Source organism: Hibiscus syriacus, unplaced genomic scaffold, assembly GCF_006381635.1.
Source record: "Hibiscus syriacus cultivar Baekdansim isolate YM2019G1 unplaced genomic scaffold, ASM638163v2 tig00116962_pilon, whole genome shotgun sequence".
NCBI classification, from domain to species: domain Eukaryota; kingdom Viridiplantae; phylum Streptophyta; class Magnoliopsida; order Malvales; family Malvaceae; genus Hibiscus; species Hibiscus syriacus.
Genome location: NW_024063488.1, coordinates 1 through 17800, shown reverse-complemented (window position 1 = coordinate 17800; position 17800 = coordinate 1). Strand labels below are relative to the sequence as shown.

At 35.0% G+C, this 17800-nt stretch overlaps 2 protein-coding genes across 2 annotated transcripts; one reads left to right on the top strand and one right to left on the bottom strand.

The window, feature by feature from the left end:
• Positions 1-520: 520 nt before the first annotated feature.
• On the bottom strand, positions 521-6355 carry LOC120190325 (probable serine/threonine-protein kinase DDB_G0290621). Its single transcript, XM_039193416.1, has 9 exons — positions 5970-6355; positions 3862-5276; positions 3684-3770; positions 2757-2909; positions 1830-1993; positions 1600-1747; positions 1190-1312; positions 1024-1111; positions 521-863 (listed from the first exon to the last, which is right to left on the bottom strand). The coding sequence occupies exons 2-9, from the start codon at positions 5260-5262 to the stop codon at positions 691-693; spliced, it is 2337 nt and encodes a 778-aa protein (XP_039049347.1). The 5' UTR covers positions 5263-5276; positions 5970-6355; the 3' UTR covers positions 521-690.
• A 1752-nt stretch (positions 6356-8107) lies between these two features.
• On the top strand, positions 8108-17794 carry LOC120190015 (sterol 3-beta-glucosyltransferase UGT80A2-like; the record flags this gene model as incomplete). The annotated part of the gene is made up of 14 exons (XM_039193144.1): positions 8108-8537; positions 9541-9722; positions 11558-11794; positions 12244-12355; positions 13405-13575; positions 14612-14675; positions 14851-14908; positions 14992-15169; positions 15317-15447; positions 15985-16087; positions 16175-16251; positions 16875-16922; positions 17079-17228; positions 17726-17794. Coding segments are annotated over exons 1-14 (1788 nt in total), but the record flags the coding sequence as incomplete, so codon positions are not given.
• Positions 17795-17800: the final 6 nt, after the last annotated feature.

Sequence of the window (17800 nt, the reverse complement as noted above, 5' to 3'; positions counted from 1 at the left end):
ACAAATTATAAAATAATTTTCACTATGAAAAGTGGTAGCCATCGGCCAACTTATAAAAATTCTTAAAAAAAAAAACAATTCAACAACCTTCTCTTTCAAATACAATTATCCTCTAATAAAGAAAATGAAAGATGAGGTAGCCATCGGCCAATTTATGAGGTACAATTGTTGTGGGAATTAGTTGATTAAATCAACTCTATTTACATCGTTATTAATTATAATATTTTTAAAAAAATTTAATTAACTTTAATTCAAAGATCAAAATTTTGATGAACTGTAAATATTATAATTACACTTCAAATGTTTTACGAGAAATAATTATTTTTAACTTAAAAATATTTTATTATTTTTAATATGGTGTCGTAAAATGTATAGTTATGAGGCCAAGATACATTATTTTTCGTTTCTTGGATGTGTATCTAAATATCAATATTCCATATTCAACAAAATCTTCAAAATAGTTGAAATGCTCTCTCTAAACTTTTATGTTAAAGAAAATAACAAACAAATGAAGCTATATATTAACATAGATGAGAGAGAATGGGAAAAACGTTCTCTACTCATGCTTATCCTCGATGATTCGATCCTCATCCTCGAACGGTTGGGTTGCAAGTTTAGAGGTATACATACAATTGAAACCGGTGCTCCGAATTTAACAATGTCATGCCATATCATTAGGCTTTTGTCTGTCTAGATCCCTGGAGCTGAAAGCAACGTAGACATGGATTGCAGCCTGTTCGCTATCTCGGTGAATGATGGTCTAGATTTGGGATCATGTGACCAGCATTGTTCCATCAGCTTTCTCCAATCAGGATCACAATGTTCCGGAATTGGAGGTCGAAGAGTGTTCTGCACTATCCCCCCTGCAATCACATTCGACGAATTGAACGTTGGTCCAATTTTAAGTGAAAACCAGAAGCTTTTTGTTTAGTTTTCAGATACATATAGCAAAAAGGCAATACAGCATTTTAGCTAAATATGCATTCCATAGTGGATATGATATCATGTAAACCAAAATCGTACCTATAATAGCACCACAATGCATATGGGCATACGGCTCCTCCTCAGTCAAGATTTCCCACATTAAAATTCCAAATGAGTACACATCAACCTGCCAAACCAAATATTAGAAATTCCGGTTCTAACGAAAATATTCATTCTTTCCTTCACGGTGGTAAGACATACTGACCTTCTCAGAAACATGGGTGTTGTTGCCATTTAATAATTCTGGTGCCATCCATGGGAGGGTTCCTCGCACACCTCCGGAAACAAGAGTATTGCGCTTGACTCTTGATAATCCAAAATCTGCAACCTGCAGGAACAATACATAGAAAGCTATGCTTCAAGTGAAATGTCAATGAAAACCTTCCTTCACTCTAAGCCTTCCTAGCACAAGAAATAACATCATATAGACTAGTTATGAGGGGAAACATAAAGGTCTTAGGGGTACGCTATTGTACACAAGCATATAGGCATTCATCTTCAACCGAAACAATCGATTTGGCTTTAACCAGAACTAAAACTAATCTTCTCTCTGGCCATTTATGGTCTCATGTAATAACATTAGGTACCGGAGAGGAGTTTGTCCGTAACTCTTACCTTGCATATGGGTCGTTGGAGGTCCTTTAGATTGACAAGCAAATTGTCACATTTCAAATCAAAATGGACAATGTTTTTGGAGTGCAAGTATTCCATGCCAAAAGCTGCATCCATGGAAATTATAATCTTTTTGCGACAATCAAGGGATCTGCGTAAGAATTCCAAACAACCAGTAAGTGCATCATTAATGCGGGAAGGACTATAAAATTGAGAGGTTGAACCTAGGTTACCTATCCTTCTTGATTAGGACATTCCTAAGTGATCCATTGACCATATATTCAGTTACAGTCGCCAGAGTTCCTCTAGTTCCATCTGGTACTACTCCATAAAATGCAACCACATTTGGATGATGCAGATTTGAGAGGATCTGTGCTTCTCTCCAAAAGTCTTTGGTCTGTCAACCAAATATTCATCAGCTTTAGGCATGCAAATAACTGAAATTACTATGAAGAATTTGACCGCAAATTTGTTTAAAGATCTCAATAGTACTACAGATAGGTAACCCATTTTGGCTTGCTATATTACAAAAGCAAAGAATAAGCAAGGGAGGAAAATAACGACCCAGTTCAAGATGGCCACTGGAGTGGAGCATCATATGATTAATTCTTAGCTTCTTTTCTTTCACATTTTTTTCAACTGAAATGATCTTTCTCAACCAAACCCCACTCCAAAGGATAAAAAAAGGCCTTTATCCTTCATTTGAAAACCTCTATTTAAAAACTGAAGCAAAGATGACAACACACAGACTAAATTTTCTTGATAAAAGAATGTGCTTGTGATACATCTTAACATGTAAAAATATGTAATTTTGATGCAATCCAAAGTTGTTGGAAATTACTTTTAAGTTTAGAACAGAAAACCGTCCATAAACTATAAAAATAGATTATCCATCTCAAATTGCGGAAGAGAAGGGATGAATAACAGTAGCAGATATGTTTCCCTTTAAAAGGAGCCAATAAGAAGGCCGAAAAGGAAGAGCAAAAGTACCCCATGAATTTTCTTCCATAACATAACATTAATAATATTTTATAGACACTTTCCTTATTTGTTTTTGGAATGCAGTGCATAATTCAATTCACCTAGCCAGAAAACTATATTTAGGAATAGACACTGAAAATAAAGGGTGCGAAAAGGGGGGAAACTCTCTGCAAACATACCTTCCTGTCTTGCTTTGATGGTTTCTCAGAAAAGCAACTCCTTTTTATTCTCTTTATAGCAACATCTGTTCCCCGCCATTTTCCATGATAAACAGATCCAAATGTACCAGATCCTAGCACCCTCAGTTCTTCAAGATCAGCACTTTTAATAACCTGCACGTTAAGATAAGAAAACCTTAATACATGCTCAAAAGCTAATTTTACAAGGAGGAGAGGGTTAATCAGGGTTGATAATAGCCAAAAGTATTTGGTTTCAAGGGAAATATGACCAGAAGTTGATATATAATCAAATCTTCTATCAATTAGCCATCAATTTGATAACCATATCGAAGATTTTTAGAGGGACAAAATACAGTTGTGAGGGATAATTTTAAAGATAATTAGAAATAGACTAACTCAAAATCATGGTAAGGTAAGGAGATGAAGAAAAGAGAAAAGAAGATCAAATTATAAAATGATGCATAAGTAGCTTGTCTTCCACGTAGTCAACCAAGAGTATGCCATGGTCCTTGACACACCCACTGCATGGGTGATTTATAAATATTTTTTAAATAGATATAGGTAGGCACAAATACCAGTTTGAGAAAGAATTGCTTTTAAATCATTTCACTCCCCTCCCCCCCCCAAAAAAAAAAAAAGACTAGCATATTTTTTAATGATCATTACAATTGTACTATTCTTTTTTTGATTCACCAGTTGTGTTTCAATTGCCACTTTATACCAACTCGGGGATTTCAATGTAGATTAACTAAATGAAGCCTTATTCCCAATAAAAAAACAATAAAAATGTTTTTCCACCTCACAGCTTGAGGAAAACTAATACTTTTGTTTCAAAATTTTACCACACTTCTCACTAAACAACAATGCATGAACCGGTCATATATTGATTTTTTTTTACTGAAAACAGGTACAAGTTTTACACCGAACCTGCAAGCCATAGATGTTGGCTTCAATTTCAGCTTTGACAGCATTTTTTAAGGACTCATCCCTGTCTCGAACATCAGCTGTAGAATCCTATGAACAAATCCATGAAGCTACCTGAGTTTACTAGCATAAGTAAAAGTTACAAAATTATATTTTTATGGAAAATGTTAACAAATCTTACCTTAGACTCAGAATCTGCAATGACATCTCCGACCATTGAATTCTTGTGTACAGATCCTTGGAGAACCACCTTGTCAGCATTCAGATTGGGGTAAGTATATTCATCATCAATGAGAGGAACCTCTCTCCTAGCTACATCATTGGCTGGAATATCTGACATAGCATGAAGGTTTTCACCGAGCAAGTTTGAACACAGAACAGAGTCAACATAAACGATGGGTGAAGGCAACTTTGTTGATCCCATAAGCATATCTTCTTTAGATATATCTCCTCTTCGAATCACTTTCCCACTGAAACCAAAACATTCAGCTATATCAGATGTGACTTTGTCCAAGGTCTGTGGATGCTCTATGTTACTCCTAATAGCCAAGGATGAAGGAACCATCTTCTGAGTGACTTGCAAGCTTTTCTTTTGAGTACCAATAGCAAAACCCGAAGTTTGGTTGCGGTCTGCATTAGACAAATTGTTGTTATAACTCATAATTCTATCAGGGATTACGGAAGTTGGGCAATATTTGTGGAAACTAGAGTTAGGGTCCAGATTGGGTCCTGGTTGACTTCCTTCACCGGGTGGACATTGCCGACGGAAGATTTTCCTATGAGCAGGATCTACAGTGCCATTGACAGCTACCATATATTGGTAATTAGGATTGCTCTGCTGATTGGTGATAGCATCAAGGGAAGATGCACTTTCAGACTCATCATTAGGAATCAAAAATATCCTCAGCCTTTTAGAACCTAGCTTTCTAAGCCCATGGTATTCCTCTATCATGTTCTGAAGATCTTCATCAGAAGAAATAGATATAAGGGCATCAAGTTCCTCATTTGGAAGTTGATACTTGATTGAATGAGGTTGGTTACAAATATATGAAGTTCTCCTCACAAGCTCTTCCCAAGAAAGACAGTCCTGAATGGAAATAATGCGCGTCATTCCCCCAACATATCTGAGTTTACCATCAATTGGCCTTGGCAATATTTTTCCACCAAAACTGCACAATAATTTTATTTTCCCAGATTGAGTTACATCAGTAGCTCCCTGCCCATTAAAGTGGTTGGAACGAGGAGAGTGACATGCATAAATGGGTGCAGTAGGTGATTCAGAACCATTTGGATGGCTCCTATCGCAATTCAATTCACCAAAAGCCTTCCTTGTTATTCGTCCAATTTCACCTTCTTCCTTCTGGTATCTACTTATCTTTCCAACACAAAACCCATTTTCACCCCCTCTAAAAGAACCATTCACAGATGCAAAATCAGAAATGTCATAAGCACACTTGGAATCCATTCCTTTCAACACAAGAATTCGGGAATGATTGAACAAAGCTCTCTTCTTATGTGCCAGTTCTGCATATGGTCTAGTAGGAATGGCTCTTTTGCCAACACACTCCTGAAGCAACTCCATGGAGAATTCGTCACCTGTCCGTACAGATATATTATTATTGTTGCTGTTGTTATCATTATTACTATTATTTACATTCATTCCCACATTAGGAACAGCATATGTAGATCCTTGCTGAAACAATTGATCAGATAGGCCAGGCGTTTCCCTGACCATGTTCCTAAACAAGTTCCTAGGTCTGCTTACTTGCATAAAAACAATGTGTTGGCTCCGTGAAGCACTCTTTTCCTTTTCTATCCGCCAACAAATAATGGATAATAAGCCATTCTCGTATCAAACTTTCAACCTCACAATCAAAATCTAGGATTCCCCCCCACTCATCAAATCAACAGCAACAACAACATCTGTATTCTACTAGCAACCCAATTTCTCAATCAAATTCAATACACACATATCTATACATGACAGAAAGAACACAACTAATTTGCAAATCCTTTTGAATTCACAATATATCGGCTTTAATTCAAGGCAAAAATTTAGCTAGAAATCTAATCCTAACAAATGCCTTACTCTTCTACAAATTCCAGACCGTTGACCCAAAGGAAAAACATATGCAAATCAATCTTAAAAAAAAAAACCCTCAAAACAATATTTCAAGGTCATCGCTCAGGATTATGTACGACAAACCTAAAAAAATCAAATATAAAGCAAAGAATACATAATCTTTAACATAAATGACATAAGTTAATCTTAAAGGAAAATAGCGATACCTGGTAACTGATCTGGTTTGTGAAATCCCCGAGCTGACAACTATCGAGGATATTGAATTTGTATATTTTGAATTGATGGAGAGAGGCAAAATGAAAATGGACGGAGAACAGAGGAAAAAGGAATTTAAAAAAGAGAAGAAAGTGGGAATGGAGGAGAGAGCAAGTTACAATTTGAGGCATGTAATAGCTAGCATTGCCAAGAATTAAGCTGCATCCAGAGACGATCGCCATTCAAATAACAAAAATATCATGAAACAGATCAATACGATACTAATTTTCTGTTTCTATGTTTTAATTGTACGATTTTCCAGCGTGGAGTTGAGCTCCGAAAGTTGGCTTTCCTTTTCAACATTGAGTTTGGAACTGTTTATTTTGTACTATTACTATTTTTTACGATTTCTAACTGCATTAAATGTTAGTGTCTATTTATTTAGTTGTAATTGATTTTTTTAAAAGTAAATTATTAAAATTAAAATTATTGAAAAATTAAATTAGTTTAGCTGTTTGAAAGATGTCATTTAAATTTTTGTTCTTAAATTAATTTTAGTTGTAATTGATTTTTTGAAAAATAATTATTTGAATTCACAAATAATTTTTAAAAAATTAATTAACTAGTGGAAAGAATTATAAAATTTGTTTAGTAAAGAGTTTGAATTCAGCTAGTCTTGAGTCGTTTTTTAGACTCAAAATACGAAATTAAACAAATAAATATCGTTTTTTTATATTTTCTAAATCTAATCTTAATCCTATTTAGAGGGGAAGGAAAAAAGTGACTTTAGGGGAAATAATGAGAGTGTTGCTAATGAGTTTAAAACTCACGATTTAAGAAAATATAAGGAAACAAAATGATCGAATTAATTAACCAACCAAATATACTTATTCAATATCATCTCATTCTTAAATCGTGAGTTTTTTTTTATTTTTTTTTATTACAATATGGTTATAAGCATCCTTGAACAGTAGATCAAGGATGGATTGAGGAGGGGCTTCACGAGTGATGAGATCAAAGTGCTGTGAAGATCCGTACTTAACCAAGTGATCAGCTGGCAGATTAACATCTCGTGAAATCTAAATATCTATTGCCCATGCATGGTTATGTAGAGCTTCAATTGCTCAGACCAGAGAGTGAGAGCTAGTGTTTACGTCCTAGGAGTTAATAGGGGACACCGTTATGGAACCATCGGATTGAATTGATAAAAACTCAAAGCCAAAGAGGCCAACCGATGTTCATACCTTCATAGATAGACCAGAGTTCAGCTTGCAGCGGATTCGTAATGCCAATGGATCAAGAAAAAACCTGTGATCCAAGAGTTTTTCATAGCTTCATAGACAAACTAGAAATTTTCATATTTATTTATTGTTGAACTTAGGATATTTGAATTATTTATTATAGCCATTTGAATCATAAACAATCGCATTATATAGTAATTCTACTCTCTCATATCACATCGTCATCATTCAATGTTATATTATCATTTCTTGTTAAAATATATACAATATGTATAAAAAATGATGGTTTTAATTAAATAATCTATATAAGATAAAAAAAATTAGGAGAATATGTTACTAGAAAAAAATTACAATCTAATACAATGATTACAGTGAAAACTGAATTTATCATTTTAATATTATGAGTTATAATAAAAATTGTTATGTAAAAAAGTTGGTCATACTAACGACGAATTCTTTTAATATTACTCGTCATACGGAGAGAATGAGTTAATCTCTACTATAATAATCATCCTAGATTATAAAAACTTTTATTTCAAATTACATATTTTTTGTACATTATTCCTTTAAAAGAACCTTTAAAAGCCTAAAGAAAGAGAGAGAATAAAGTAATGTGTTCTTGTGGATCTCATTTACCGAAAGTTTTCCCTTTTATATGTTGAATTTTTTTTCTCTTTCCTGTAATATCAAAGAAAAAATAAGAAACTGAAGCAACTTTGCTTTGTACGTAGCAGAGTCTAAGAAAGAGGCGAGATTAGGAAAATATTCACCTCGGATAGAGTTTTCCGAGGAACTAAATTGACCAAAATATCCCTTCAGATGGACAGTTTACTTACGTGTCATACGCTGAGGAATCCCCGCGAGCCGAATATTTACGGACCCATTTCCCACGCTCTCGGTTCCAATTCAACGTGTGCTCACAGTCACACCTCTCTCCCTTGAGGTCTCCATTTCTCTTTCCGAGCACCAAAAAAAGAAAGAAAGAAAGATATTTAAATAATATTCCTGGCATCGCATCCAATCGCTCATCAGATCACGCGGAAACACTTTTAGTTCAACGAATTTAAACAGATCTGGAGAATCAGCAGGGCGTTCTTCCCCTTGACCGAGGTATCTCTACGGACTCGCCGATGTCTCCGTCGCCGGGGCATATCCGTAACTCTTCCTCCTCCTCCTCCTCCTTATACTCTGTAGAAGTTCCGGAAAAAAGAGAGCCAGAGATAGACACCGATGCTAAACAGATAGATGGTAGCGGAAACTCCAGGCGAGCCATCAGTTGCGACGGTTCTCGTGCTCAAGTGGATTTTGCATTGAATAACGGTGCCGTTGAGCAGCCAGGTGCTTTGAGTTCCTTTCATCGCCTTAACTTGGTTCTAGTATTATGATTCTAAATTCGAACGTTTTGTTGCACAGTTTCTTTCTGGACTTTGTCTACGATTATTTTCGCTCGGTCAAGTTTGACTGAAATTTCGACCTGATTTGACTTCCACCATTTTGTTGTTTCTTTCTATCTTTGATCTTTGAATGGTGGGGAACTGTAGTTGCATATTATTGCATAAATCCTTCGTTAGTCCCTGTTTGTTGTTGTTAAACTTGATAGTGTAATTTGCTATTTATTTATTTGCCGCAATAACAGTCAAGCACTGGTTTTCGCATCTAAATAATTTAAAGTTGCGAATTTATTTTGGGTATCTTTGGTGGGTTATAACTTTAGGCATCGGAGCCTTTACGTTGGATATTTCTTTAGTGATGCAAATGATAATGAATTTTGTATATAAAGAAAAAGACCTCATGTGGATGCTGTTGGGACAAAAATCGATTCTATGTCCGATGTAAGAGCAGTAAAGGGGAATGGAAGGAAAAACAACCAGGAATGACAGGAAGAAAAATTATGTTTTCAACATGTTGTGTGGTTTTCTGGAAAGAAAATGCAACGAAAATGAGGAATTTGGGATAGATTGTCAAATAGAACATTTCATTCACTAGAGTGGAAAGTTTTCCTTCTTTTGTTCTGTTTGTTTTCGTATTGAATGTTCTAACAATGAAACATCCCTTATTTTCCCTTTTCATTTCTATTATTTTTTTCCTCAAACTTAACTGGTAAATGCTGCCTCCCCTTATCTTCCATTTGGATTTAACAGTATACAAAAACGTAAGGGCTTATAGCTGTTAGGATTATCAAAGAACTATAGGTGGGATAAGTTTGTAATTCTGTCATGGGCCGTAGTCCTATTTCTAAGCTTTCATAGGAATAATCTATATAACTAAGCTTAAATTTTATGGTATTTATTCTCATTGTTATGTCCAGGTTTAAATTTCTTGTATTTTCTACTACATACAGGCACTGTTCATCGAAGTCTTTCTGAAGTTGGAACGTTGCAAATGGGCACTTCAAACATTGAAAAATTTGATTCAAGCCAGCCTAAACTAGTAAAATCAAAAACTGAGGCAAGAAGACCTCGGAACATACTTGCTGAAGAGGCAGCCGAGATTTTTGATAATAAGATATCTGCCCAAAAGAAGGTATCAATTTTTCTGAATGTTATTTTGATTTCATATGTTTTGAAAGAAGGATTACTTGGTTCTGGTTGATTTAATTTTGTCTCAGTTAGATAATTCTATGTTAAGAACTTTTAAATACAAAGATGCATATAAGTTCTTGGTGGTAGAATTGAAGACCTAATGGTTATAGAGGAGCGTATAAAATCTTTTCTTCTACATGAATGATTGGTTTAAGGATTTTGAAGCAGTGACATGGCTCACTGCAGTATATTATGTTGACTTGTAACGATGAAATGTGAATATGCAACCTATGCTGAACTTTGAATAAGGTTATTTAAAACATCATACAGTCAGGATTGATATGTTGAGGTGGTGATGGAAACGGTTCTGTCATTTACCAAAAAGAATTACAAGAAGAGATAAAATGGCCCTCCTCCTCATCAGCTTTTAAATAATGACAGTTTGGCCTTTGGTGATCTCTGTCCATGGGGATCAGATTACAGATGAAAAGTGATGTGATGTAGGGCTCCTTGCATCGTATCATCTATGAAAAGTGGGCTGCATATTTGAAGGAAGAGAAAAAAATGAGTTTATATAGTATGTGTTGGTATACTAGGTTTTAAAATTTGTTGGTATACATGAAGCAGGCTTCCAGTAGTTTGAAGGATTTCATGGTTCATGTTTATTGACTAGAATTTAATTATTATTGGGTAAACTCCATTTACACTCCTTGTGGTTTGGACCTTTCCGACATAGCACCTTGTGCTTTTTATCTCAATCAGGCCATTTTGGTAACATTCCATTCTTATAAGGGTTACACCATTATTTTAAATAAAATTGCAAAAAATAGCCTTAAGCTTGAAAACATTAGTCCTGTCTGACTTTGAGGCATTTTGGTGATTTTACCAGATGAAATTAATGCTATAATTCTGTGTGGGAGTGGAGCTATATAATGGGGGGCTATTTGGAGGGGGGAAATACCACCAGGGTTCTTGGTGGAAAAGGTCCAAAAGGAAGGGGGTAGATGGAGTTTATTATCCAACCATGTATCTTAAATATTTGTGGTTTGTTGTCCATATATTCGTCTGAACCTGCATGTTTACATCTGTGCTTTTTACTTTAGGGCTTTATGAATTAGCTGTAATTTAAGTTAATCTCTTTTATATTATGTATACAAATATTTTGTTATTTTAAAATCTTAATGAGAAAAATGCCGATTCTCATTGATTGTTTTAAATTATGGACTTAAATAAGTTACTAAATGTGTAATAAAATTTTTGATGGACTCCTAACAATTTGAGGTAGCAGTTTTACCATATGGTAGGACATAAGGAAGATACATGGAACTGGATGGGATAGTTGGTAGCAACTAGACAAAATCCATAGGAGATGGTAGAGTTGTTAATATTCCCTGTATAAGTATTTTTCCCCTTCCTTTTTGTTATGCATATATTGATATGTGTAGACACTCATTTTCGTCCATATTTCTTTATTTTATTTTATTTTGCACATATATATCTATATAATATATGTATATATAGATATATATGTGCAAAATAAAATAAAATAAAGAAATATGGACGAAAATGAGTGTCTACAATATGATTCACCAATTCTTTCTTGAAGAATACTCTTATGCATTTTTAGTACATCTGTACAGTTTTTTCGCAAGTCCCCTTTTCTTTTTCTTGCCTTTTATTAAGGCTAGAGTAGCATTTAGCACAAATACAGATATAAGTTAAGCTCTATCTAATTGGTGTAGCTTTAAAATGGGTGGTTTTTTGGATGGCGTGAAAGCTTGATCTTTTGTGACTTGTGTATGTGATAATGTTATTAAGTTTTATAAATCTGTGCAGCTTAAATTGTTGAACAGAATAGCTACTGTGAAAGATGACGGGACTGTGGAGTTTGAAGTGCCAGATGTTGAGCCCCATGTTCTTGATGGTGGACCAAGAGACGCAAATTCTGAAGTTGCTGAAGAAGAGTCACTTGAAACAGATGTTCAGTATGTTCCACCGCTGCAAATAGTGATGCTTATAGTTGGAACACGTGGAGATGTGCAACCATTTATTGCCATTGGCAAGCGCCTCCAGGTTGGGACGTGTTGTACCTTTTGAGACTCTTTCCATTTTTGTTAATATGAATAACCTTTTCACTATATTTAAGTCCTTCAACTTTTTTGTACCTCATCTGGGCTTTCTGGTAGCATGCTTATACTTAGAAAAAATGGAGCAATTTTCTTTGAAACGAATTACTTGAAGACTGAATTCTTCTTCCTCTTCTTCTCTCTCTCCCTCTCTCTCTAAAAATATGTAATGAAAATTAAGCAAGGGATTTCTTCTTGCTCCTCACATTGACTAAGGTAAACTAGATAAAGGAAATATCCAGTTTACTTCATAGAAGGCAGCGCTTTTATTAGCAATTTGCTTATTGCCCGTAGACTCCCAAAGTATTGGACTTGGGTGATGATCATTTCGGGTAGTTTGCCGTTGTTCAGGATCAAAGCATTGCTTTCCCTAACTAATTACTGTTTTGCATGCAGGAATATGGTCATCGTGTAAGACTGGCAACTCATTCAAATTTCAAAGAGTTTGTACTAACTGCTGGGCTTGAGTTCTATCCGTTAGGCGGAGATCCAAAGGTTCTTGCGGGTTGTATGTACCTAACTCGTTATCTTATGATTTTCTGGTGTTACCTTACTGGGATTCTGATATGATTAATTTGAGTTTGTTCCTGTATGTAATTAAAACTTAGGTCCCTGCATAGAATTTAAATGACATAATTGCAATGTATTTTTGATGCGTATGTGCAGCACTCTACCATTTTTATTTCAAGATTTCCATAAGACATCTTCATTTTTTTTATAAGAATTATAGGCCTCGTTAAAAACTCCCTTCATGATTAATGGAGCTTTTATAGAAACTCCTTAATCAGTGGAAGGAGGAAAAGAGTGCCTTAGAATTTCATTAATAACAAGATAAGATACATAACAGTTACAACACCCAGAAGGTTCCCTTACATAAAAAACCTTAAACCCAAAAATCAGCCCTTAAAATCAACACTTAAATCAGCCTATTCCAGCCTTAGCTAAGGCATCAGCCTCTAAGTTAGATGTCCTAGCCACCCATCTAACTACACCCTCAAAATCTTTATGCCTATCAACGATGTCTATTACAATAAAAGGATACACATCTGGACATAGTTCAACATTCTTGATCCAGTCCACTGCCACCTTACTATCACTCTCAATAATCAAACGTTCCTTAACAAGCCCTCGAAAAGAGACAAAGAAAAGTAAACCCTTTTGAATAGCTTTAAGCTCCATCAAGATAGGAGGACCTGGACCAGAAGACTCCTTGAAAGAACCTAAAATCGAACCATTATCGTTTCTTAGAACGCCACCTAAACCACTCCTCTTCCAGTCAAAGCTAGTAGCCAAATCTACATTCAATTTAATGAAGCCCTTAGGAGGAGGAGACCAAGGAATCTTAGATATAATTGATTTGAGTATTGAACAAGAATCCCCAAGAGAAAGATCAGATATAAGACATCTTCATTTAAATTATGTAGGTTTGACCCAAGGACTGTCCAGTATGCCTGAAGTACTATGTGACTTAAATTGAAAGTTATTAGATGTCAAAAGTTATGATTTTCAGCAGGGCTTTTTAATAATTTCCTTTCACTCGACTTTTCCCCTATGCAGATATGGTTAAAAATAAAGGCTTTTTGCCATCAAACCCTTCTGAGATACCCACTCAGCGAAATCAAATGAAGGACATTATCTACTCTCTGCTTCCTGCTTGCAAAGAATCTGACCCTGATTCCGGTATTCCTTTTAATGCAGATGCAATCATTGCAAATCCTCCTGCATACGGTTAGCTTTCTTTTCTTTTCAAACTTTAATGTATGTTATATACAGCTGTATGGATGTATATGCATGTTTAAGCACGCGTTTATCAGTCTGTTAAATGGAAATATACATGTGTTGAGATTTGGTGTTTTGCTTCCAGGTTCAACACTTCAACTTATTATGGATATTTGGTTTTTGCTCATTCACTTCTCATGTATAGATAAAGGAATTTCAGGTGTAAAATAAAATTTATTAGATTTATTCTTTTTAGCACTCTGCTTTAGTTTCTTAGACATCAGAGTTTGATGTAGTAAAAGTTTATCCCCAAATCATAGCCATAATGCCAACCAATTGGATTCCTAATTAGGCCATCCTGTTCTCAGACAACCGTGCCTCCATTGCCATTTAAAGAATATAAGGGCTAAAGCATAGCTATGGTGTTTCATGAATTATTGATAGTGCTTATGGAGCATTTATCCATATTTTCGGAAATCATAAACTGTAAAAGGTTAGAATGTACGTATGTTCCGACTAGAACCTTTGTCCGTATTGCTTGAGTCTAAACTTTGCATGTATATGTTTGTCTTTTAACCTCCTCCCTCTCATATTTGTTGGAATGAAAATTATGGGATAAGAAGTCAATATTCTGCCTTGCGAAATGACCTCTAAATTTTGTAGCATTTGCCAGTTTTGTATCAATAAGTTCCTGTTTAAACTTCATTTCTATAAATTTAGGCATAAAGGGATGATGATTTGCATCCAAATCTAGTAGACCAAAGATGCCCCAATGTCATAACAAACTTCGTGGTAGTCCTCTAGGGGCTCAGGGTGGGTTTTTCCTTTTATATTTATTGCTCTAACAATATGAAGGATGGTTAGATCTTTCAGTGCTGAATCTGTTTTATTTTTGTCTTCATTTGAGAGATGAATTTGGTGGGAAAATGTCATGTCATTGCTCTTATTTTCACTATAATTTGTTGTTTTTGGAATAGAAGTATTTTATTCGTGATTGTATTTACTGGTTCAATATTATGATAGAAACTTTGGCAATTATTTTTAGGGCATACCCATGTGGCAGAAGCACTGAAAGTACCGATCCATATATTTTTCACAATGCCATGGACGTAAGTCTTGTTTGGTAATGTTTATCTATAGCTGAGTTAGATGTTGCTTTAACATCTCAAAAGCTAGCAGTTTACAAGCTTGTCATTTCCTGTTTTGTATCAGTCTGTTGTTCTATTACATGGTTTAATGGGCATTCTCAGACTGCTTTGCACAATCCATTATTGTTTCCTCCAGGCCAACAAGTGAGTTTCCACATCCCTTGTCCCGTGTGAAGCAACCTGCTGGATATCGAGTGAGCTCTGTGAAATTTATTCATATTTCATTTGTATGTTTTTGTTATACTTTCTCATCTTGTTTGTTTGTGTTTTCTTGCAGCTTTCATATCAGATTGTTGACTCAATGATTTGGCTTGGGATACGGGACATGATAAATGATGTTAGAAAGAAAAGGCTGAATCTACGACCAGTCACATATTTGAGTGGTTCCCAAGGCTCTGATTCTGATGTGCCTCATGGATATATATGGAGTCCTCATCTTGTTCCTAAACCAAAAGGTGGTGGGCGTAATTTCATTCACATTCTCGCCAGCTGATGTAATAAAGCATGAGGATATTTCTTTAAATCAAATAATAAATCGTATAGTGACTTAACATGGCAAGTATATCTTAAATGTAATGATAACACTTATTTTTCTCCTTCAGATTGGGGACCTAAGATTGATGTGGTAGGATTTTGCTTTCTGGATCTTGCATCAAATTATGAACCCCCCGAATCACTAGTAAAGTGGCTTGAAGCTGGTCCAAAGCCTATTTATATTGGATTTGGAAGCCTTGTGAGTTTGTTTTCTTTTCACATCATGATGTTACTATATTTTTCTGTTGTTTGATTTCTTATGTCATTGTCATTTCTTGTTTATCCACTTTAAGCATCGTATATTTTTAGCAGCGCTTAGGTGAGAATTTTAACTTTTCCCGTGCATAGCAAAATTGTTTTAGCGTATATAGCAACACGGTTTGAGTCAAATGCTTGATTATCTTGTTATAGAATAACATTTTGTCGATGTTCCAAGGTAATATGACTTTTACCCATTCTGTTAAGCTAATGATTTAATAAGGAATTGTTTTCATGCAAATTTTGTTTTGAGTTATTTGTGTTGCTAATATAAGCCAAGCAAACCTAGTGCATAATTATGCATTTTCCCTCTTGCTTGTTGGGTAGAGTTTCATTTTAAGTGATCATAAGATTGGATTGATCCTTAATATAGTGTATGGATGTCAAAGTTAAGTAGGTTACTATGAAATATTATATGGCTGCTTTTTATTTTCTTGAAATTATACAACCTTTTAAACTATTTCTTTTCTCATGTCAGCCTGTTCAAGAACCAGAAAGAATGACCCAAATAATTGTAGATGCATTGGAACAAACTGGACAGAGGGGTATTATTAATAAAGGCTGGGGTGGACTTGGAAATTGTAGGTTCTGTTTGTCTTACTTTTGGATCTATAAATGTTTCTTATTAAGCAAGCATATTTGCTTAGTTATTTTTTTGTTTATTTCAGTGGCAGAAAACAAGGACTTTGTGTACTTATTGGACAATGTTCCTCATGATTGGCTGTTCTTGCATTGCAAGGCTGTGGTAAGTCAATAAGTTACAGAGTTGCATGTTTCCGAGAATTCTTTCTCGTTATATCTGTTTAGTTTCTTTATATATTAACTGCAGGTTTACTATATATTGGTATAACTTGTGTCTTGAGCTCTTTTAACTGGGAACTGAGCTTAGAATGCGGGGTCAATTACTTGGCCAGAGCTGATCATGGTCTTACAAGTTCCACGTTGAAGTTTCAGATTTGCAAATCCCTTTCCCGTCCCTTTAGTTTTGAAGAAAAAAGGGAAAAAATTCTCTAAATATTGTGACATCATTATCACTTATCATTACTTTAGGAAGAACACTATCTTTTCTACTACTCTACACATAGCTGATGAGAGAAGATCTAATTTTACTATTATTGATTTACAAGAATATATATATAGATGGGAAACTTATACAAGGAAATAAAATCTAATTGATTCCTAAAATCATGTTTACATCTAATTGTAGTCTGTAATAGCAACCTTTTTAAATCTTAGAAGAAACAGGTGCAAAAATATGTTGTCGATACTTGACATCTAGATCATCTCTTCAAATTTTCTGATTTCTCTTGAAGCTTTCTTCTCTATTTTTTTCTGAATGGCAAGATATTTTATTTGCCTTGCTTTCAGGTACATCATGGAGGTGCTGGAACAACTGCTGCTGGTCTTAAAGCTGCAGTAAGAACAAAGATTTTGGTCCTTGATTTTATTTATGCACTTCTAGTTCCGTAACCTAGTGTTTAACATTGTTTTGGCTGCATAACATATTTGGGCTTTTCGTTTCTTTTCATGTCCACTTACCTTTTGTCCCACACATTATTTCCTAAATTTCAGTGCCCGACTACCATCGTTCCATTCTTTGGTGATCAACCTTTCTGGGGAGAGCGGGTGCATGCCAGAGGAGTGGGACCTCCACCCATCCCAGTTGATGAATTCTCACTTCCCAAGTTGGTTGATGCAATAAAATTCATGCTAGATCCCAAGGTAATTTTGATTTTGAGATGCCAGATTTAGTTTAGTTTATTTTCTGGGACATTTTAGGTTTTCAACCATTTAGGCTTGCTGAGATGTTGATATATCATCTTGTTTCATTAGGAAGTCTAAAGTAAAATATGTATATAAAAAGGGTTAATTGCATCAGAAGTATCCAAACCTTGGGGCCAAATTTTAAGTTGGTCCATGAATCCATACATTCCAATCGTATGGTCAAATTAACATATTGATCCAATTAGGTCCTTTTGTCAGTCTAGTAGTAGGTGTGAGTTTTGATGATAAAGCTTTTACCTGAGGTGGTTCATTATTTAAACATGTATGGATTTTAAATATTTAGAAAAAGTTGATTGGAATGATAATTTATTTTGAAGTTTCAATTGAAACATTCTGAAGTTCGTAGACCAATTTAGAATTTGACCCATGGTTTGAAGATGATTGTATGAGGGTATTGGAAACTTTGCAATGAACTTACCAATAAAATATGTCAGGTGAAGGAGGGGGCAATCGAACTTGCCAAGGCAATGGAGAGTGAGGACGGGGTGACCGGTGCAGTAAAAGCATTT

Coding starts and splice junctions, on each gene's coding strand:
- LOC120190325 (XM_039193416.1), bottom strand. CDS start 5,262: ATGGAGTTGCTTCAGGAGTGTGTTGGCAAAAGAGCCATTCCTACTAGA. Junction 3,771..3,861: donor TTGCAGATTCTGAGTCTAAG/GTAAGATTTGTT, acceptor ATTTGTTCATAG/GATTCTACAGCTGATGTTCG. Junction 864..1,023: donor GCATTGTGGTGCTATTATAG/GTACGATTTTGG, acceptor ATGTGATTGCAG/GGGGGATAGTGCAGAACACT.